This window comes from Hypomesus transpacificus, chromosome 8 (genome assembly GCF_021917145.1).
Source record: "Hypomesus transpacificus isolate Combined female chromosome 8, fHypTra1, whole genome shotgun sequence".
NCBI classification, from domain to species: Eukaryota; Metazoa; Chordata; class Actinopteri; order Osmeriformes; family Osmeridae; genus Hypomesus; species Hypomesus transpacificus.
The window spans coordinates 11,721,109-11,743,717 of NC_061067.1; the positions used below are offsets into that span (position 1 = coordinate 11,721,109).

Genomic DNA, 22,609 nt, shown 5'->3' on the forward strand with positions numbered 1-22,609 from the left:
AGTACACCTGTAGCCTACAAATGCTAACATTTCCACTCAAAATGCTGACAAAAGTTTGATTTACGATTTCAAACGCAGCCTCCATTGGTATTCTTAACCTGGAATGATAACATATAGTGCAGTGTTTCCTCTATGGCTACATTTCTGCCGTCACGGTATTAGAAATCAGGCTGTACAAAAGTTTAATCCGTATATCAGCAGTGAGTGCATGTCGGAGAATAGCACGGACACGCGCTTCACACCGCAGTTGAGATTGCGCGTGTGCGTCCTTGAGAACGTATAACTTATGTTGTCAGTTCTTAAGATCGTTATTGTATAAGTCTATAGTTCTTGCAAATTTAAATCAAGTTAACTGGTGATTTTCGTTGTTTGTATTCTTCCCCTGCTAGCTAAATTGCACATGTCTGTTGATTTGATAGTGATTGCTGCCCTTTCTCAGGTTTGTATTTTAGGTCCATTATTATGCTGAAGTAGTTTTCATTAATAAAAAGTGGGTATATTGTTAATATTTGCTACAGAATGCTTAGCCTATCAAGATCAAATGAAGCAGGCAGTGTACATGCTTCAGAGTGGCCTACCTTAATTGATAGGCTAGGCTACTGACCATTTACAATAAGTTGTTACATCAATTATTAATTGGCAGCATTTATGCCATTTAAAACATACTCTATAACTTTATTGCTTTAGGGGAAATAGGACGAAAATATGTGTGTGTGTGGGGGGGTGCAAAACACTTGGGAATAAATACATTGATCAGAAAAAAGAATATATATATATATAATTTTTTTTTTTTTTTGGAGCACCAAAAACCCATTTTGACCCAGAAAAAACCCTGTAGTCTGGAGCTAGCTCAAGTTGTACTAAGGAGAACATGCTAGCTAACATGGTGCTAGCCTTTGCCTAACCTGACTTAGCATAGCCAAGTCTGTAAAGCTAGCTCATGAGGTAAGCTGTCAAACTGTTTCTGAGTGAGACTTGTGCTTTAGTGGTGCTCTGTCGTCCTCAGAAGAGACAGAAACAAGCCATGAACAGGAGCCCAAAGCAGGGACCAATAAAGTGGCTGTCCAGGGTGAGAAGAACTCTAGGAGACCTGTCTAGAACATTTCCTTCTAATCACATGGTTATGGTTCCTGACTGGGTCTTACAGATTTTCTCAATTGGTTTGGCTCATTTCACGAAACAGAAATGACATTCTCAAAACAACACGTGCAAACCTCCAAACCGCTGGGCACTTGTTCACAACATATTGGAATTGTTCATTCCTTTAATCAAATTGCAATTGTATTAGCACATCCTTGTAAATGACAAGTGCAATTGCCTACAGTTTGCACACATTTCAAATGATTTTGCACATCTTTGAAATGGTTAGGTATAATTGCCTTCAATTAGGCCAACTATCAATTGAAAATATCTTGCTGGTCTAAACTGACTGTTATTTCTCAGTCAAGTGGTTGTTCTCTGCAAAACATATTGGCATAATTTCCTTGTGTACATCATCACCTGCACAATAGTTCACTCCACTGTCAAAATCTTTCAGGCACATAATACCATGAAAAACATAATGGTATATACTGTAATATGGATCTCTTGGATCATCTGCTTACAGTCATTGTCAGGTGCAACTAGAACTTTACTAAACAATGGGACACATCCGATCACCAATCACACAGTAAGTTTAGTTAGCTGACAGGAGCTATGCAGCAGTATAAATCCTTCCATCAAATATATAGAGCTTGTCCCAGGCCAGCTCGGGGGAAACATCACTGTTTATGCTGCCATTTCAGAGAATGGTGTAGTCACCCACATTCCCAGTCTTGGCCCATACAATACCCAGACACTCCTGGTGTCCTTGGACTGCCTGCACTCCGATCTTATCCCTCTACATGAGACCACTTTCTTACATTTGTCATTGTGTGGGACAATGTAAGCTTCTACCGTCACCCGCTCATCAGGATTCACTGCCCATCAAAGAATGCTAATGGTGCTCATATCACCTAACTCCCCATTCCTTACGTAAACCTATCCAGGAGGTTTTTTCTGCATGGAGGTGGAGGGTTTATGAGCATCGGGCTCAAAACCAGAGGTCCCTGCTCCAGGCAATGGATGCTGCTTGTGATGATGTCACAGCAGATAAGTGTAGGGGATTGTTGCGGCATGAACAACAATTCTTCCCCTGTTGCATCGTAAGGGAGAACATCAGATGTGATGTCAATGAAATCTGTGGCCAGACAGACAGTGAGGACGACAACTAGTGAAACTCCAGCTTTGCTTTACTTTCTTACTGTATTTGTTTCCTTCTTGCCATGAAATGCACCCTCTGCAACTCTGACTAGGAGGGGGTCACTTGCCTGAAACTTACTGTGGTTACTCATACTACTAGTGTAGGTTATACATAATGTTAGTTTTGATGTGCTTATTGTATGAAAGTATATTGTGCTGGACACATTTCCTGTAACAGTAACCATGATGTATGGCAATTACAGTAACAATTTCCATGGCAGTGTAAGTGCAATATGTGATGTGAAACCTTGTAGGTTACTCTTGAATTACTGTAATCCTTTTTCTGTTTGATACACATTTACATTTTACATGTATTCATTTAGCAGACGCTTTTATCCAAAGCGACTTCCAAGCTGTCTGCTTTACAAAAGTGCATAGGTCAATGGTCCTAAACAATGAGATAGCCACAAAAACATTGTGGTTAGCCAAAACATGAAGCATACATTACAGTATTGTTGCTTGCTTTTCTACAGGTGCACTCTTGCACTTTTGAGGTTCATTTTGTTTAGTTGTAACTTGTTTGGCTACATGCTCTTATGGTTCTTCTCTTTGGCACTTTCTGTATTTGGGTTTTTCACAATGTATGCTTCATGTTTTGGCTACCCGAAATGTTTGGGGCTATCGCGTTGTTACTGTATGATCAGTGACCTATGCACTCTTGTAAAGCTCTCTTGGAAGTCGCTTTGGATGAAAGCATCTGCTAAATGAATAAATTTACACTGTAAATGCAGATTGAGACACATTGTATTCTGGAAAGAAAACATCTACTACAGTAACTGTAGCACAGTGCACATGAGGGATATTTCTAAGGTCCACTGCCATACTGACAAAACATCTAAACATTTTGACCTGCAGTGTTTACACAATGCCAAAGGGACTTTTCATTTTGGGGGCACTGACTATTTGTATGAGAGAAGGATTTAGTTTTGACTGATAAGTTGTCTGTTTTAGGAAAGAGATGACCCTTTGCAGGTGTTCCATGGTGTTTTGCTGAACCATCTGGGTTATTTTGGCAAATGTATTTAAAGGTTTGAGAATGTTCAATTTTTTCGAGCGATGAGCCAAAGCAATCGAGAAGGAACTTTTCATTTTGAGGGCACTGACTATTTATATGAGAAAATGATTTGGTTTTGAAGCATGAGTTAACTGTTTTGGGTGAGATATGACCTTTTGAAGGTGATCTATGTAGTTGTGCTGAACCATATAGGCTATTTTGCTAAATGCACGTGGAGCTTTGAGAATGTCATTTCTGTTTCAAGAATTGAGCCAAAGCAATCGAGAAAAACTGTAATACCTTTTCAGATGATGTCCCTGGTCTCACAGCGGAGGATGATGATGGTGAGTCTGCCTGTCTTTCTGTTTGTCCATTTGGGTGTCCTCTAACACTTGGGAATGTCATTGCTTACAACAGTGGATGGATCTCAGATGTTGAAGTTGGAGTCTGAAATCCAAGGTTTGTTTATTTCAGCTGCATCATGTTGTACACACAATGGAGGTAGACCTCAGCTTGTAGTCTCTGTTTTCCTGTGGGCCTGTTTCTGTCTTACTCTTGTCTATACCTCTGTCTGTTACTGTCTCTCTGGATGTCTGTCTATTCATGTCAGTCTGTCTCTTCATGTCAGTCTTTCTCTTCATGTCTGTCTCATCATGTCTATCTCATCATGTGTCTCTGTCTGTTTGTCAGTCTCATCTTGTCTGTCTCTCTCATTTCTCTCTCCATCTGTATCGTCATGTCTGTCTTTCTCTCTGTCTCATCTTGTCTGTCATGTCATTCCAGCTGCTGTGCCACTGCCTCCACCATCTGAGGAAGAGTTTGTCCCAGGTCTGTATTCACTATACGGATAAATTAATGGTTGGGTGGATGGATGGTTGAATAGATGGATGGATGGTTGGGTGGGTGAATGGATGAATGAATGGATGATTGTTAAATGGATGGATAGTTAGGTGTATGGATGGATGGTTGAATAGATTGATGGATGGTTAAATGGATGGTTAGATGGATGGTTAGTTATATAGGTGGATGGGAGGTTTGGTAGGTGGGTGGATGGTTAGATAGATGGGTGGTTAGGTGAATGGATTGCTGGATGGATTGGTGGTTGCATGGATTGTTAGATGGATGATTAAGTGGAAAGATGGATGGTTGGATGAAAGGATGATTAGATGGATAGATGTGACCTCACCTCTGTCTCCTCAGATGACAGCAGTAAACATTCTGTTCTAGATGAACACCCCTACGGTCAGTACTTAATGTCACACACACACACACACTATAGTCTGTACATACACACACACACACACACACACCACTACAGTCAGTACCACCATATGAATGGATGGTTAAGGGGATAGATGGATGTATTGATGGGTAGTTAAATGGATCGATGCATGATTAGACGGAGGGTTTGGTGGATGGATGGATTGATGGTGTGGCATGCAGTAGGACAACAGATTCCAAGAGGCAAGTTTTCAAAACAGAACCAAAATTAATTTTATTTGCACGAAAAAAACAATGGTAAAGCTACCAAAACCCCAAACTCAAAAAAAAAATAGTTGCTTCCCAGTCCGGGTTGAGTCGGGGAAGAGTGGTCCCTTGGTCTCTTCCTCCCTCACTGGGGGTATCACAATGGATGGATGGATTGATGGATGGTTGGTTGGTTGGGCGGTCATTATCACCACACACACATACACACCACTTCAGTCAGAAACACATTACTGCTTAGTTCAGTCCGTTTCCTGAAGGTCTGTGGTTCATCTTTATTGAAAGTCTTTCTCCTTCCTTCTGTAGAAGACAAGCTGAACACTATTGACACCAAAGGAGGTGAGAGTCTGTTACAGTGTAATATCTTTGTCTTCAGAACTCTAAATCTTACTCCACCAATAATCCCAGGCTTCAGTAACTGTCAGCTTGTGTGTTTCAGAGCTGGTGGAGGAGTCCCAGCCACAGGAGACACTAGGTGAGTGTGGTGTAGTGTAGAAGTGTTTCTGCTCCCGAACGTCAGTGTCAAACATGTCTGTCTGATTCTAGAGGAGTCCGGGCCATATGAAGACCAGTCAGGATCACAGTATATTCATAAACCAGGTGACTCCCTCACACACTCATAGGAACTCATTATGTTGCTGGTCAGAGGTGTTTCCATGCCAATGTTTCTATCTCTACCATTCAAACTATGAACCAGCATCAGAACCAGAACCACACACAGAGCCATCTTCTGAACCCCAGTCCCAGGGAGAACAGGAGTCTGCAGCAGAACCCCAGGCTGAACCTGCAGCCTCAGAATCAACAGGTGAGCCACATCTTACAGTGCTACTTCTATATCCCCTGACCTCCGTAGCCTGTGTTGCAGTATGGAGACAGCACTCAGTCCACGTGCTGTTGACAGCTATGCTGAAGTGTTGCCTGTGGGTGTGTATGTACAGCTGTCACACACAAACACCGTAGCTGTGCATGTCCTGGCTCCTTCAGGACCTCTGTCTTTTCTACAGCTTCCTCGTTCAAGGACACCACCTCCCACTGACTCTCTCAGGCTACATGGATTAGTAGAACTTGTTATTGTTGACCTTTCCACAGCTGGAGTGCAGCCCAGTCAGAACCCTCAGTGTTCCCTCTGGTGTTTGACAGTGTGAAGCACAGGTAGAGTAATCTGCTCCACTGCACTCCTCTGTTATCTCAGGAAGTGTTTCTGAGCAGCCAGAGGAAAAGCTGATAGACAAAGGTTCGAGTCCATCAGATACTTCAAGGCATTTACTAGTTGTTGACTGGGTCTTGTTTTAGCTCACCATGTGCACCTAACAGTGTGTCCTCCTCCCATCAGTTAAGAAGAAGAAGCCCAAACTGCTGAACAAGTTTGATAAAACCATCAAGGCAGAGATCGAGGCAGCAGACAAGCTACGGAAAAAGGTATTCTTGTCTGGGGGTATAACTGCATGTAAATGTTACCTACTACAGAAATACACTGTTCCTGTGTTGGTACTGTAGATATTGGACCATCAGTGATTGTTTATGTGTTGCTCCAGGGTATTGCAGAGGAGGCCGTCAGGGCGTTTGAGGCACTAGTCCAACAGTACCCTCACAGCCCCAGGTGTCGCTATGGGAAAGCTCAGGTACACACCTGTCTGAGTCCAAGCCTCGGCCACACACAGAGGGATGTACTAGGGTCACGGTAGTGTCTGTGTGTGTGTCTGTGTCCCAGGCCGAGGATGATATGGCTGAGAAGAAGCGCAGTAATGAGATGCTCCAGAAGGCCATCAACACGTACCGGGAGGCGTCAGAACTGCCCAGCGCCACACCAGACCTCGTCAGAGCCTCGCTCAAGAGGCGTGCTGAGAGACAGCAGTTCCTAGGTAACAGGCTGGATTAAGGCCATCCCCTGCCCTGGGTCATAGATGGTTCATATCTCTTCCTATCCTTGCTCATATGGGGAGTCAGATGGCTGAGCGGTGAGGGAGTCGGGCTAGTAATCAGAAGGTTACCGGATCGATTCCCCGCCGTGCCAAAATGACGTTGTGTCCTTGGGCAAGGTGTACCTGTACTTACCCTAAGTCGCTCTGGATAAGAGCATCTGCTAAATGACTAAATGTAAATGTAAATGTAATATACTTGTCATAGCCTCCCCTATCCTACTACATACCATATAAAGTTCAAATACCATCCTCTCCAAGGTCATTCTGTGTAAAGGTCATCCACTGCCCTAGGTCATGTGAAGGTCATACCCCTTCCTAGGTCATATGAAGGTCATCCCCGGTCTTTGGGCATATAAAGGGCATCCCTTGTCCTTAGTCATGTGAAGGTCATACCCTGTCCTTGGTCATATGAAGGTGAAGGGTGTTTCCCATCCACAGGTCGTATGCGAGGAGCTCTGGCCACCCTGGAGAAGCTAGTGCAGATCTTTCCTGAGGATTTGAGCCTGAAGAATGACCTGGGGGTGTCTTACCTGCTGCTGGGGGACAACCACAGCGCCCGGAGGGTCTATGAGGAGGTCTGTGTTCAGATGTCCCTGTGCAGCCCTCAGATCAGTACCCTGCCTGAAGGACTTATGGGACTGGCACACTGCTGTTCTAGCTTAGTTACCTATAATACCTATAATTTTCTTCAGGTTTGTCGTAAGGGGACAAAGGCATAGTAAAAGGACTTAATCAACCTCATGCAGTTTGTTGTCGCAAGTGAATCAGGGAGCAGAGCCTGCTTGACTGAACTTTGTCTGCAACCTTTGAGAGTACATTAGGTGATTAGTGCCTTGTGCTCATTCATTCAGGGAGGAACTTTGACTGAACCTGACAATGCTGTACCAATTAATGACATGGCCTCTACATTGCAGATGTTTATATACAGTGTATATATACATATATATATATATATATATCAGCTAATTCATAAATTGAATAAGTTAAGCAGATTTTCCTCTCACCTAAGAATTGGTATCAGTTTTAGAAATCCACTATCAGTCGACCACAAATAGATCCAGTATAAAGCTGTTCGCATAGGTCCTGATGTGGAGGATGAGTGATCCTGAGGGGGAGGATGCGTGCTAGGTCCTGATGTGGAGGATGAGTGTTCCTGAAGGGGAGGATGCATGCTAGGTCCTGATGTGGAGGATGAGTGTTCCTGAAGGGGAGGATGCATGCTAGGTGCTGATGTGGAGGATGAGTGTTCCTGAAGGGGAGGATGCATGCTAGGTGCTGATGTGGAGGATGAGTGTTCCTGAAGGGGAGGATGCATGCTAGGTCCTGATGTGAAGGATGAGTGCTAGATTCTGATGCTGTAGAATGTTTGATGGTTGTGTTCTTGCCCTCTCCTGGTAGGTGTTGGCTGTTGCCCCTGACGATGGGTTTGCAAAGGTTCACTACGGCTTCATCCTCAAGTCAGAGAACAAGATAGCAGAGAGCATCCCATACCTGAGGGTGAGACACATACACACACTCACACACACACACACACACACTTATACTCCTAACCCATGCTCTGTGCTGTCCAGGAGGGACTGGAGTCGGGTGACCCAGGAACAGACGATGGAAGGTTCTACTTCCATCTAGGAGATGCCCTGCAGAGAGTGGGAGACAACAGCGTGAGTTACACTCACAGACACACACACACACTCCCTCCCTCTATAACTGTGTTGTCCGTCCTCCAGGCCTATGAGTGGTATGCGCGAGGCCATCAGAGGGGTCACTTTGCGTCGGTGTGGCAGAGGTCCCTGTACAACGTGAAGGGCCTGAGGGCACAGCCCTGGTGGACACCACAGGAGACCGGCTACACTGACCTGGTCAAGGTAGGCTACCTCCTGCATCCTTGTCTGGACCCTTGTTTGGGACTGGACACTGTGGGCCTCATGTACAAATGCTTTGCGCCACTTAAGGCTTATTTGTTTTGCGACGTGCAAGGTAAAAGCGCAGACTGCCTGTCGCGGGAACTGAAAATGGCAAATTGCGCTTTTCCGTGTCATGCATATGCATTCACGGGTGGGTCAAGGGGAAAGTGGGAGTTTTCCACAAAGAGATGGGAGGGGATGCGTAAAGTATGCCTATTATGTATACCACATACAAAAAACGCCTGTGAAAGTGCGGCTCTATTTTGCGGTGAAAATTCTGCGCTTCTTAAAAGCAGGTGTAAACCAGGATGCGGGTTTACTCGCATATGCCTCTTGGTAAAATGGCAGCAGAAATCCGAGCAAGACGAAGACATAGGCCAAAGAGACGAGCTGAAATAATTTTTGCCACAAGGATCACACTTTTTCAGTTGAGTGAACACAATCTTTACGCGTTACAGATTAAGCAGCCATGCAATATTACAGTTACTGGAAGAAATCAAAGATGACATTGAATCTCCGATTATATCATAAAATTATACTCATGTATAATATTTAAATTAGCTGTTACCATATGAACAAGCACATCAACTTTGTTATCACTAAATCTTTGTTTTCGCTGTTTTGACTTTGGTGGCTGATCCATGATAGAAAAATGCTCCCAATTTACACTATAGTGGGCAGAGAAAGGCGCTGATTACCCGATGAACTGCAGGTTTGGTAAATACAACGTAAGCTGAAGTATCACAGCGTGCGCTTTCTGCAGATTGGCCATGGCGCTGATAACGCTATGTTTGCAAATGTACGTACATGAGGGCCTGTGTGTGTATGGCAGCATAAGGAGTGTGTGTGTCTAACATGGTTAGCCCCCTCCCGCAGGCCCTAGAGAAGAACTGGCGTGTGATCAGGGACGAGGCTCTGTCTGTGATGGACACATCCACAGGCCTGTTCCTTCCTGAAGAGGAGAACCTCAGAGAGAAGGGGGAGTGGGGCCAGTTCACACTCTGGCAGCAAGGTATACACACGCATGCGTATGTACGTTTGCAGACACAGCCCCTCCTCAGTGTGTAGGGGTATTTTCAACCCTGTTCTCCTGAGCAGGGAGGAAGGCAGGGGAGGCGTGTCGCAGCGTTCCCAGGACCTGCTCTCTACTGGAGCGCTACTCTGAGGCCACAGGCTGCAAAAGAGGACAGGTACGGATACACACACACGTGCACAGATGTACACACACATGTAGACGCATGTACACACACACACACAGGTACATACAAACACTCAGGTACTCATACACACACATTCACAGATCTTAGAGAGCAGGTTAGGTTCACAGAGTAAGTTACCATGGACACTGACCAAAGGTTTTTGTTACCTCTCTTCCTGGAACGGAAAACCCGGAGTATGCCTCTTTTCACGGTTTACCAACTCAAAGTTTTCACTAAACCCGCTACCTGGAATTAGCCTGGTCCTAACTAGACCCTTGTACATTTTATTTGTACAGAGGGTCTGGGATTGCTGCATTGACAAGCGTTAACTTTCTTGCAGGCGGGTACTCTGTTGAAGTTTAAAACTATTGGATCTGCCCAGAGCCACTCTGATCTCCCATAACCAATCGCTAGCGTTCGCCTTAGCCAACTCCTTCACCACTACTGTAACGGAACTAGATGCCGTAGCTAGAAAATCAAACTTTTCCCGAACCCCGTGGGGTGGAGGGCCAAGACATCATGGCCACCAACATACTCAGTAAGGAATGTTCTTGCTCCGGCCTTAACTTATGGATATTCGGCAGCGTTGCCACAACCGCAGAATAGCTTATCTCGCATCTTTCTCCGCCGCCATTACTGAACTACAACTCAAACTAGTGCACAACATAAGCATCATCTCAGCCACTCCCTCTGTTCGCTGATTGGACCTACAAAAAAATTGTTTCTGAAAACCGACTTCAAAGACAAACTCCCAGACTTAGTACAGAAGCAAAATCCAAATTTAGCGGAAGTACGTAGGAGGGCAGAGCCAGGCTAACCTGGAATACCCCCCTGATCTCTCTCTCCCCTGATCTCTCTTCTCTCCTGATCTGTGTCCCTCCGTCCCTGATCTCTATTTCCCTCTCCTGATCTCTCTTCCTCCGTCCTGATCTCTCCCCCACTCAGTCGACTGGTCAATTTTCTGGTCGACATGCTCTTGGTCAGCTAAGATTTTTTTAGTCGAGCTGCCGTATGGCAGTGTGAGATCTGATTCCCGCTTGTGTCACCATTGCTGAATTAAAGAAATGTTCTACAGAAATTGTAGATTATATTATTTAAGACAAATAAAGCAACTCAAAAAATATATATTTAAAAGAAAAGGTGTTATTTTCCCTCTCGTTAATCTGTGCTTTTTTTTGTATATTTTTTGCACATGGCACGAGCACAATTGGCTGCCGAACTACAAACTCTGCCATAGGCTACTTTGTCGGTGTTATTAGGCAAAATGGTAAAGAAATCTGTGGTATGGCAGCATTTCATTTACAGTACATTTACATTTACAAAGTACCGGGTGACTAAAAAATCGTTGAATGCAAACTCAATGCCAATAACGGTTTATTTTTCATAGTTCGACGTTGAATATGATGTAGCCTACCACCTGCAAACCATAAGTTGGCCTATTTAGCTCATGCTAACACGCACTTGGTTGAAAAATGAATATGCCTATTATAAGAATCCCATCCAAATCGAATGATATTATCTTCTCCGGCCAAGACAACACAATCTTTCTCTGTTGCACCGTTCCCCACTCGGCCTCTGTGTAATTTTGCATGCTGCACTTTTTCAGGCAGTGAATAGATCGCTAATTTGCATGTTAAACGAACAATATTTTTTATTTGTAGTACATTGTAATAGATTATAAATAATAACCAATCAGGCATTTTGTATTATATCGGCATTCGGTAACAACAGGACTGGTGACATGAGGCTTATTATTAGTAATAGCAAATTTTATAGTGGCTGAATCTGGAATGTCCAGCAGCTACATTGAGTCAGATTGGGAAAATATTCGTACATTTATGTTTGTTTAGTTGTCAATCTCCCTTCTTACGCAACAGTGAGGTAAAACATCACACAAAATGGTTTGATGAAAACATTGTGACATTTATAGAAAAAAAAAACGTTTCAAATTTTGATTAGTCGATTATCAGAAGTGCTTAGTCAAGTCTTGATCGACCAAAGAAAATCTTATTCGACCAAAGAAAATCTTAGTCGGGGACAGCCCTAGATCTCTCTACCTTTCCTGATCTCTCTTCCTCTCTCCCTCTCTCCTAATCTCTCTACCTCTTTCCTGATCTCTTTCTCTCTCTCCCTCTCTCCTCCTCTGTCCTGATCTCTCTCCTGATATCTCTTCCTTTGTCATCCTCCAGATCAAGTTCTCTGTGATGCAACCAGGTACCCATGTGTGGCCTCATACTGGTCCTACTAACTGTCGTCTGCGGATGCACCTGGGGTTAGTCATCCCCAAGCAGGGCTGCAAAATCCGCTGCACCAATGACACCAGGTACACACATATACACACACACACATTAACATACACACAAACACGCACACATACACGCACACACATGCTGTAGTATGAAGTTAGATGTCTGTCTCCTCAGGGTTTGGGAGGAGGGGAAGGTGCTCATCTTTGACGACTCGTTTGAACACGAAGTGTGGCAGGACTCGGACAGCTACAGACTGATCTTCATCATAGACGTGTGGCACCCGGAGCTGAGCCAGCACCAGCGGCAGGTGCTCTCTCCCATCTAGACACCCGGAAGAGCTCCAGACCTGCACACTGCTACACAAGCAGGCTTCAGGGCCTCTCTGGGTAGGGTGGGACAGGGGCATCTGGTCACTGTTAGGATGTCTCACAGTAGAGACTGGGACATCTGAGGCCTGGAGAGGAGCTCAGAGCCTGAGTGTGTGTGTGTGTGTGTGTGTGTGTAGGGGTGTTTGTGTAGAGCTGTGCAGGTGTGTGGTAGTGTGTGTGTGTGTGGTGGTGTATGCGTGTGAACCTGCTTCCTGAGACGCAATGTTGTCATCCCCTGCTGGACTCACTGTGCTGCCTAGGGGCCATGCTGGAGAACCTACCTCTTGGTGGATCATTTACTGACTGACTGGTTCCTGACTGACTGCTTACTGACTGACTGGTTAGTGGCTGACTGGTTCCTGACTGACTGGTTAGTGGCTTATTGGTTCCTGACTGAATGGTTGGTGGCTGACTGGTTAGTGGCTGACTGGTTGGTAACTGACTGGTTGCTGACTGAGTGGTTAGTGGCTGACTGGTTTCTGAGGTATCAGTAGATAATGTTAGCCTGGTTATACCCAGCGAAAATAGGGCTTGTTTCTTCCTGAAGCACTGAGTCCAACCTAGGGTACATCGTCAGAGCTAGCAGGCACCTGCAGAACTGTACAGCCCATCGATTCACACCCATTCAACCCATAACCCTTGGATCTTGACCAGGTAGCTGTTAAACACAGCAGCAGATTTAGGTTGGCCTGTCTAGTTTAGAAGCACCTGTTTAGACTCTCAGTATGGCCTCTATACATTATGAATCTTCAATCCATTATGCTAATTCTCTTTTGACCATTACCAATAATGTGTTTACTGTAAGCTTACTTTGCGTATATAATGCCAAAATAGACACACAACGTATTTGTATGTTGAAGACAAAGTAGATTATTCAATGTGCCTTGGGAGATGGACCAGAAAGTAGTGCCATCCCTGTCGTGTCCAGATCCACTCCCTCACATCTTCGTCTATGTGCAGAAATCCAACCTGTCTCTCAACTCACTGTCCTGTGGGAACTGCTCAGCCTGTCACCTTCCACTGGGTCTGATGTTTGTGTACATTTGTAATTAACCATGAATAATTGCACATCAACTGTACAGCTTTTTCACTTAAATAAAACATTACAATGTCCAAAACTGTCATTCTGTAAATACAATGCACACACACTCACACATGTTTTTCCATCCTAATGGGGCCCCACAATTCCCTCCCATTCAAAATTGGGTTATCTCTAACAACTAAAAGCTAACCTTGACCCGTAATGTAATTCCAACCCTGCCACTCTCTTCTTAACCCCCCTACCAAACCCTGAAAAAGGTCTGTGGTTATGAAGCCCAGGAAAAAGAGTAGTTAAACAAGAGAACACACACAATAAACAGCACACCACACAGCTTGACATGCTTTTCTATACATTCTTTTAAAGTGGAATCAAATCCATTGCTGTAGGATGGAGGTCATTGGTCTGTGGAGTAGCCCTGATGGAGAATATACAATCTTCAAATAAATTACGTTCATAAAAACAGCAACCCAGCCTACAGGAGTGGCTGTAGAATTTGGCATTCTGCTGCAGGGCTCTGGAACATTACAACATAAGAACTCTGTTTTCCTAGTGACAGTAATAATTATATTCATCATACAGTAGTAGTAAGACAGACATGTTTCATCATTCTACGTTATCGGCATCATGTAAATCTGAACAGCTGGTATCTGATGGCTGAGGAGGGGGTTAAGTGAAAAGAAGTGTGTGTGTGTGTGTGAGACGGGGTGAGGTGTGTGTGTGTGACAGGAAGAGGAGTGTGTGAGACAGGGAGAGGGGTGAGGAGGGTGTGTGTGTGACAGGAAGAGGAGTGTGTGAGACTCTGGATAAGAGCGTCTCCTAAATGATTAAATGTGAGACAGGGAGAGGAGTGAGTGTGTGAGAGATGGAAAGGGGTGAGCAGTGTATGAGAGAAGGGGGTAAGGAGTGTGTGTGATTGAGAGAAAGAAAGATAGGAGTATGTGTGTGAGAGTGGGGGGGTGAGGAGTGTGTGATATTGTGTGTGTGTGGGTGAGAGAGATGTGTGAAGAGGAGATACATCAGCTCATGAACACTATTTAGGTCCTCTAGATAGTCCAGATAGTCACCTGGCAAAGGTCTGAACAGTCCAGGCTGAGATGTGTGGAGTGTGTGTGTGATAGCGTGTGATATTCCAGCTTTGTTATTGTGTGTGTGATACATATCAGTCCAGGGCCAGAAGAGGCTGTGCAGTGTTGTCTCTGTCCTGTTGTCTTACTGTCCCTGGCTCCACAGCAGACTGGGACCTGTAACATACACACACACAAGGCTTTAATATCAAGAGCAGTCATATTGCTTATTGCAGAGCAATGCAAAAGCTGCGCCATGTCAGTATCAGAGTGGACCAGACAACTCTGAGGACCAGACAGAATCCTGAGGACCAGACAACTCATACCCCTTTTACACCGACACGTTGTGGGTGCTGGTTCGGAGCCGGTGCTTAATCTCGAACCAGTTATTTCTCTTTCGACAGCCTGAGAACCGGCTCCGAACCAGGGAAAGTGGTTCGCAAGAAGCACCACTTTGAAGCTAGCCTGATCCTAACCAGACTGTCATATATTTCACTTGTACAGAGAATCTGGGCTCGCTCCATTGACAAACGTTGATTTCCTTGTAGGCGGGTACTCTGTTGAAATTTAAAACTACTGGATCTGCCTAGAGCCACTCTGATCTGCCATAACCAATCGCTAGCGTTCGCCTTAGCCAATTCCTTCACCAGTATTGTAAGAGAGCTAGTTGCCATAGTTGGAATATCAAACTGTTCCTGAACCCCGTGGGGAGGAGGGCCTCAACATCATGGCCACCAACAAAACTCAGCAAAATTTGTTCTTGCTCCGGCTTTATCTTATGGATATTCGGCAACGTTGACACGACTGACCGAATGGCTTCGCTCGCATCTTTCTCTGCCGCCCACATCAACGTCATCGTTTTCAGCCACTACCTCTGTTCGCTGATTGGCCGGTAGAAAATTAACCTGAGACATCTGACTTACGTACCTCATGGCCAGACCTAGTACAGAAGCAAAATGAGAATTGAGCGGAAGTACGTAGGAGGGCAGAGCCAAGCTACTTTGAAGCTGGGCTAGTGTGGGAACCAAGTAAGAATCGCTTGGGGCGGGGTTACCGTGACCAACAAGACAAACAGAATCCTTTGACCGCCATTACTGCAAAGTTTTTACAATTCATATTTCAGCTAAACGGTAGGTGTAAATCAGCATCTGAATTAAAATGTAATGAGAAGTGGGCAGTGTAGTTGCTGAAAATTCGCTTATTTTATTGATGAAACTGCTAATTTGTAAATTTGCTCTGACTTTTCGATAACCTAGCTAGCATTGCAGTGCAGTGCAGACATTAGTTGCTGCATTTGATCATAATCATATCAAACGAGTGAAATGACAAACACAAATGTTATGAGCTATTGAGCCTATATTTAACACAAATGTAATACACAAGCACTATATAGCAAAAGTTTATAAAATGTTGCGCTGATAATGCCAGTGTTGTCATACTGGTGCGAGTCCAGGGTATTGCGCAATAGCCAAGAAAACACGCATCTCAACCTCGCGTTCTTAGCGTTCTTCGGATTGATAAACAGCCTTTTGTCGGGCTCTGCTTTGTGTTTGGCGCTGCCACGCTAGCGTTGCTGGGAAAGATGTATACAGTGACGTAATGACGTGGTTCTGTGGTGGCTCTCTAGCCCGCTAGGATTCTGTCTGAGGACCAGACAGAACCCTGAGGACCAGAGAGAACCTTGCAAAGAAGAAAAGACTACATAGGAAATACTACGCTGTAATTGGAAGCTCGGACTGCTGCAACTGATTGGTGGGTTTGACCTGCCCCAGCTGGATATGGGGAGGATAAATCAGGATTGTTGTTGTTGTTAATCTGCTGTTGACTGAGACCCAGTTAATACCAGATACTCAGGGGCTTAGTGCTCCACAACCTCACCAGGCTGGCCTCTTTCACTCTTCTCCCTCCGTCCCTCTCTCTTCTCCCTCCCTGCCCTTAATTCTACCTTCTCTCTCTTCTCCCTCTCTCCTCTTCCTCACTGCCCTCATCCCCTGCTTGCCCTTCCTCTCTCTTTTCTCTCCTTCGTCTTACTTCTGATCCTTCATTTCTCTGGTGATGATGTGTACCACCGTCCGACAGGGATCTAAAACTGACCTTCTGACTTCCATCTCTGGTCCTAATACCGCAGATGCACTCTATATATAGACCTCCTCCTACCCAAAATATGCTGTGCAAATTCCTGTCATTACAGCTGTTCAAGTGTTGGTTGAATTAAGAAAATAAAGAAGTTTGTGTATTTATCTCGCCAGCCAGCCAGCCAGTCCTAGTTTAGAATGTTCTGGCATGGTCCTGGTCTTCCATGGTTCAGAGTAAGTGTGTGTGTGCACTTTTCTGATGGTCCATAAAAAAAAGAAACATATGAAACACATGTATACACACTAGGCCTAATGCCTCCCTCTAACCTCAATAGTGATTTACTGACATGTCTTTACTGACTGGAGGCAGGGTGGGTAATCATTCTGCCACTTACGACAGCAGACGGTCAATACAGGACAAGAGGGACAGCTTGAGTCCCTCAAGCTGGACCCTCAACTGCTCTGCTCCGCACTAGCCTGCTCTAAGATGCTTTACTCTGCTCTATACTGCTCTATTTTTTACAGCTCTACTTTATTCTGCTCTGAACTATTTTATGCTTTATACTGCTTTACTTTTTAGCTTTATACTGCGCTACTTTTTACTGATCTACTTTATTCTACTCTATACAGCTCGACTTTATTATACTCTGTACTGCTTTACTTTTGACTGATCTACTTTATTCTACTCTATACTCCTCTCCTCTATTCTGCTCTATACTGCTCTACTCTATTCTGCTCTATACTGCGCTACTTTTTACTGATCTACTTTATTATACTCTATACGGCTCTAGTTTATACTGCTCTACTCTATACTGCTCTAGTCTATACAGTTCTTTTCTATACGGCTCTACTCTTTACTGCTCTACTCATTTCTACTCTATACTTCTCTACATTAAACTGCTCAATATTGCTTTTTACAGTTCTATTCTGCTCTGATTATGCTGGTTCTCATTTTAGAGGTATGCTTGATTTAACTCTCCTCATGACAAGTGCACACCCCAGTTTACCCCTTCTCTCCTCCCTCACCTCTTCATATACCGGTTCTCTCCTCACCTCTTCATCTACCCCTTCTCTTCCCTCACCTCTCCACCTACCGCTTTTCTCCTTACCTCTTCGTCTACACATTCTCTTCTCCTTCACATCTTCATCGACCCCTTCTCGCCTCCCTCACCTTTTCATCTACCCCTTCTCTCCTCCCTCACCTCTTCATCTGCTCCTTCTCTCCTCCTCCAGGGTAGTTCTCTCGGACATGCAATGCATCGTAGGTGAGGGTGTACTCGGTCTCATCATGGTAGTCTGGCCCCAGTAGCGAGCGTGCCCAGATGCCCATGTCATAGGGAGGAAGTGTCCCACCAAACTCTGATGGCAGGCAGTCTGGCTGCAGGATCTGGTGCAGAGTGTTCAGGTTGTTACCATGGAGAAAGATCTGGTGGAGGAGGAAGGGAGAGACAGAAGGACCGACAGGGAGAGAAGGAGTAAGGAAGAGAGATGGAAGGAGAAGGAGAGGAATAAAATACACAATACTGTTTAAATACACAATCCATTATTCCATAACATTGACTATGTGATTTTAAAATGAAGATTCAAGATCATGGTAACTAAGCTACCAGGTGTCCTCTTTATGAAAGAAGCTGTGTTCTAATTGGCTCACTTGAAGTGACTTGACACTTAAACCCCTTTCATTTCAGCATTCCCACCCCCTGACTTTGAGAAGCTAACTACACATTCAAACAACTTTCACTGCTGCAGGCAGGGTGATAACTAGCTACTGCACTAAAGGTTTTACACAAGAGATTAAGAGAAATCAGGGAGAGTTACTCGTTTCCTGGTCTTGTCCTTGAGGAAGGGCTTAATGATGGTGTACATGGCATGGATATACCACGGCTGGTTCACAAAGTGGATCCCTCCAAAGCGGGCAGGAAAGCTGTCCTGTGGAGAGCAGAGAAGAGATGACTGTCAGGATGATACACATATACATATCCCTGTCCCCTGGACACGGGCTCAGCCTACTTAGAATAATTTAAAAGAAAAAGGAGAGAGAAAGACAAGGATGGATGTGTTTCTGTGTGTGTTTGTTTGAGTGTTTGTGTGTGTGTACATGCCTACCTGTAGGCCTTCGATGGCCAGTTTGAGGATGTTGGGTGTGAGCTTGGAGGCCTGTTTGAAGGAGAAGTTACTCCAGTCGATGATGAGGATGAAGCCGTTGATCTGCAGCTCTGGGCTCTCTATCAGCACCTCCAGAGACAGCAGGATAGCCCGCAGGATATCTGTGAACGAGTTCCTGGAGAGGGGAGACACAGACAAGATCATCTGAAAAATGTTTGATTGATATAAGGGTAATATATTAGGTCACCATCTTATTTTTGATGGTCACTGATTTGTATCAGGTGACCCACCCCCATCCCCCTCTTTCATAATCTTGGTTGTGGTTGTGAAGTCCTACCTGTCCTGGTCCCAGTTAGAGGCAAACAGGATGAGGATCTTGCGTCCGTGTTGGTCAGGCGTCTCCAGAACTCCTGGAAACCCGTCCATCAGGGCTCGCTTGATCCCTGGGTCGTCCACCTTGAAGCTCTGGAACATGTCCAGGTTCTGCTGCCGGAACTGGAAGTACTGGGCCAGCAGGCGAAACGTCTCGGCCTGGTTGAACTTCCTGGCTCGCAGAAAGCGCAGAATGAAGTCATCGTCGGTCCTGAGGAAGCCGATGTCTGGCCTGGTGACAATCATGTCTCTGACCTGCTGGATGTCCTGGTGCAGCGTGTCCGGGTTCTCATTCAGCTCCAGACGGGCCTTCTCCAGGCTGTCAGGACTCAGGCCTGTTTGAAGGTGAGTCATGGTTCTGGCAGCTTCCACCTCTCTCAGTTCAGTCTCTCTGTCTGGGACTAGGGAGGGTTCAGGACCTTATACTTAAACTAATTTGGCAGCTGTCCTGCTCCTGTGTAGTGTGGTCATCACGACGTCTGTCTTCCTCCCTAGCCTGGGGTCAGGGGTCAGGGATGAAGGCAGCTCCTCCTTTGACCTCTAGTCTGCAAACAGAATGGATCAGAAACATGTGTCAGGGGGAATGTTCCTTTAATACATAGAATAAGACAGTCTTTCAAAAAGAACAGAATTATCGCATGCATGACATAGAGCTTATCTTTTTTCTCAAAACAATAGAGTAGAACAAAAGAGTTTGAAATGTACAATATTATTACTCACAGAGACACACATACCTACAGTAATAGCTCAAAGCATATCTGAGCATAAATTAAAATTACATTCATAATGACGTTTTCTGAAAAGCCAGTTGAACGGTCAGGAATTTATAAATCATTGTTCAAGGTTAACCAGGTAAAGAGTATCCCTAGCCTACACCGCACCGTACCCCAGGACGCTGGAGAGTTGGCACATTAACGAGGCTGACGTAGTCAATGAAGTCCAGTTATTCCCTACAGCTTCATAGTGATGGTCGACATGCATTAGTTCAGATAAATAGCTCGAATGTATGCGGCCTCCAGTCACCGCATGTTGGTCTATGTTAATCTGGAATAATAATGATCTATGAAAAAGAGCTAACGCGAAGCGAATTTGGCTTTCTTTATGATGTTTATATATCACTTGCGTCAGATGACGTCTCACAGCCACCACTACCACCTGCCACCCGCACCAATACCCTGTCGTGTCGAAAATTAAAAACGGGTACAGAAAATGTAGGATATCGTCACGAATATTAGACATGTTTTGAAGGACAAATGTTATACTCACACCCACACCTATCGGCACGCCCTGTAGAAACCTGCTAGGTGTACCGACGGAGCGTCTGGCCGCTCGGCACACATCGGCCCTTCATTTCACTGCTGGCACGGACCATCGCACCAAATTAAGAAAATGTATCAAATAAAAACCTAAATACTCAGAAGAAAGATCACTGAAGACGATTCTGGACTGCTTTAGATTCGATATGGCATCTGGTCTGTCTCAGGCTCTCTCGTCAAACCGGACTAGAAGGATGCTCTGACCCATGAAAAGGACAGCTTGACAGCCAGGCGCAGCGCTACAGCTCCGTTGATGGTTGTGGAGCAGCGCATCACCGTCGGGACGGGATGAAGACGAGGCTGATTACACAGAGGAGGAGAGGAGATTACTGACGGATGTGCTCGGAGATGTGATGAGAGATCACCGGAGTAGTGCTCACAATTCATGACAATGTACACTGCGGTGCTAAAAGACATACAAAATGACTAAAAATAATATTGGCTATAATAAAAATAAAAAACAATAATAATGATACTTTAATTATTATAATAAGCTATTGATAGCCTATAGTTGGTAATATTATTATTAGTAGTATCATAGTTTATAGGATTTGCATGAGATACATTTGTAAAAGGACGAGCAGGAATTGGACGCCGTAGGCGATGCATCCAGTGTTCAGAAATGAACGCTAAGCTTCCCAAAGAATGGCGTAGATCAGGCTACAGTCTGGGCTACTGATTACTTTAGACCTTTCTGTGATAATATAGACCATCTGAAATACATAATTTACCCCAATATAGACCATCTGAAATAAATAATCTACCCCAACAAAGATAAGTTTGTTTGTCGGTGTATAGAAGGAAACCTAGTTTACAAATGTAATATATTAAAGAACGAAGTAGGCCTATAGATATTGCCCTGTAACATTTTATGCTTCTTCTTTTCAGGTAGAGGGTTGGACTTAGGCTAACCCTGGAGGAAACTCTACGGCTATCATGAGTAAACTGTGTGTAAAAAGAACACACATTTTTATGTTTGCGTGGGTATGCTATCTATATTTTAACTGGTAGCAAATAGGGTGAGTTCAGGTAATGTGGGACATCAGGTAAAGTGGGACAGTTATGCATTTTGATGATTTAATATGTGCAAAACCGACATCCAATCACCAGAGCTGATCTTGACTCGTAAATAAACACTTCACTATGCAGTGGTTTTTATTTGTCTGACATCATCTGAGTATGCGTGATCTGGCCAGACCCCCACCCCTCGCCTTGAAGCAACGGCCCCGGTGGATGTAGGTGGTATTGCATTTCTTGTTAGAAATCCGTCTTTTCCGGTCGTTTTTATTCTATTAACTCCAGTCAACATTTACAAAACTATCTCCCCCAATAATTTTTGTTAGATTCAAAATGTTCCAGATTTTTGTTAAGTTCGAAATCAATCCGAAATGGGTAAACTAGCACCCCATTTATTTGCTTAAGTCAATAAAAGTTGCCTGCAAATGTGCTCGCGGATACGAACAGGGCACGAGCACATCAGTTCACATAGGCCGATTGCCGATTTACCTGGAGCTGAATGAGCCATAGACTTATATTGAATGAGTACAGGGAGAAGAGAAATGTCTTGAGTTGCCTGCCCTGTTGTAGCAAGTTTAGCAAATGGTTGTCAGGAGATTTCCCGAACGGCCGGTCAAACAAACGGCCGCTACGGCCACGGCACTATTCAAGAAAAAAAATCGTCCTTAACCTTTTAAGGAGTGAGTTCTAAATATTACCGACGCTTCCACCACAGTGAGTTATTTTTTTAAAACGAAAGCTGGCTAGCTTTAGTTAACTTCCGTTACCTAGCAACCTAGCATACTACTCGTAGCAATGCTACTACCTGCTAGTGTTACTTGTTAGCCTCCTAATTGTAAATGTTGAAGCCATACTATAGCGTTTGTCATATCGTTTTTGTCCATCGGAAAATAGTCAGCTGGAATGTTCAGAATCACACGTGTGAAGGTACTCGAGGTAACGATCCCGCTTTTGAACATCACATATATGTGACGCTACTAATTAAGGGATAATGCCCGACGAGGTGTCCAATATCACCTGATAATGGACGATGCGGAGGCGTGAACCGTCCGACGCTGCGAGGGCATTATCCCGCTTATATCATGGTCACTTGCCAACAATTTTTTTTACAAACATTAATTTATGTTTTAAGGCGTTTTGCAATAGAAATCTAATGTTTTTCAACGTTAGCCAACTCTGATATTTCTAGTCCGCTCAGCTCATAGAACCAACACCG

At 44.5% G+C, this 22,609-nt stretch overlaps 2 protein-coding genes across 26 annotated transcripts in view; one reads left to right on the forward strand and one right to left on the reverse strand.

Annotated features, from left to right (window-relative positions):
• unm_hu7910 (un-named hu7910) overlaps window positions 1-13,519 on the forward strand; it is a 53,175-nt gene extending 39,656 nt beyond the window's left edge. For 7 of the 25 annotated variants that reach the window (XM_047024498.1, XM_047024501.1, XM_047024485.1 and 4 more), the window contains 19 exons: window positions 3,583-3,618; window positions 3,692-3,733; window positions 4,058-4,102; window positions 4,475-4,516; window positions 5,066-5,098; window positions 5,199-5,234; window positions 5,306-5,359; window positions 5,457-5,564; window positions 5,952-5,993; window positions 6,093-6,178; window positions 6,295-6,381; window positions 6,471-6,621; window positions 7,120-7,256; window positions 8,080-8,178; window positions 8,253-8,546; window positions 9,462-9,597; window positions 9,684-9,775; window positions 11,974-12,107; window positions 12,208-13,519. In XM_047024498.1, the coding sequence (XP_046880454.1) occupies window positions 3,583-3,618; window positions 3,692-3,733; window positions 4,058-4,102; window positions 4,475-4,516; window positions 5,066-5,098; window positions 5,199-5,234; window positions 5,306-5,359; window positions 5,457-5,564; window positions 5,952-5,993; window positions 6,093-6,178; window positions 6,295-6,381; window positions 6,471-6,621; window positions 7,120-7,256; window positions 8,080-8,178; window positions 8,253-8,546; window positions 9,462-9,597; window positions 9,684-9,775; window positions 11,974-12,107; window positions 12,208-12,358 (1,805 nt within the window). In that variant the 3' untranslated portion in view covers window positions 12,359-13,519. Of the gene's footprint in view, window positions 1-1,006; window positions 1,070-3,582; window positions 3,619-3,691; window positions 3,734-4,057; window positions 4,103-4,474; window positions 4,517-5,065; window positions 5,099-5,198; window positions 5,235-5,305; window positions 5,360-5,456; window positions 5,565-5,951; window positions 5,994-6,092; window positions 6,179-6,294; window positions 6,382-6,470; window positions 6,622-7,119; window positions 7,257-8,079; window positions 8,179-8,252; window positions 8,547-9,461; window positions 9,598-9,683; window positions 9,776-11,973; window positions 12,108-12,207 lie in introns of all 25 variants that reach the window. The other 18 variants (XM_047024479.1, XM_047024495.1, XM_047024484.1 and 15 more) reach the window with 8 other exon arrangements.
• A 269-nt stretch (window positions 13,520-13,788) lies between these two features.
• LOC124470548 (clavesin-1-like) lies at window positions 13,789-20,686 on the reverse strand. The gene is made up of 6 exons (XM_047024514.1): window positions 20,327-20,686; window positions 19,026-19,605; window positions 18,689-18,863; window positions 18,401-18,511; window positions 17,785-18,008; window positions 13,789-14,684 (listed from the first exon to the last, which is right to left on the reverse strand). The coding sequence occupies exons 2-6, from the start codon at window positions 19,412-19,414 to the stop codon at window positions 14,603-14,605; spliced, it is 981 nt and encodes a 326-aa protein (XP_046880470.1). The 5' UTR covers window positions 19,415-19,605; window positions 20,327-20,686; the 3' UTR covers window positions 13,789-14,602.
• Window positions 20,687-22,609: the final 1,923 nt, after the last annotated feature.

Excerpts from the sequence above, each read along its gene's own strand:
- LOC124470548 (XM_047024514.1), bottom strand. The coding sequence starts at position 19,414 with ATGACTCACCTTCAAACAGGCCTGAGTCCTGACAGCCTGGAGAAGGCC. Across the intron at positions 18,864-19,025 it reads TCTAACTGGGACCAGGACAG|GAACTCGTTCACAGATATCC; the intron begins GTAGGACTTCAC and ends TCCCCTCTCCAG. Across the intron at positions 18,512-18,688 it reads TGGCCATCGAAGGCCTACAG|GACAGCTTTCCTGCCCGCTT; the intron begins GTAGGCATGTAC and ends TGCTCTCCACAG.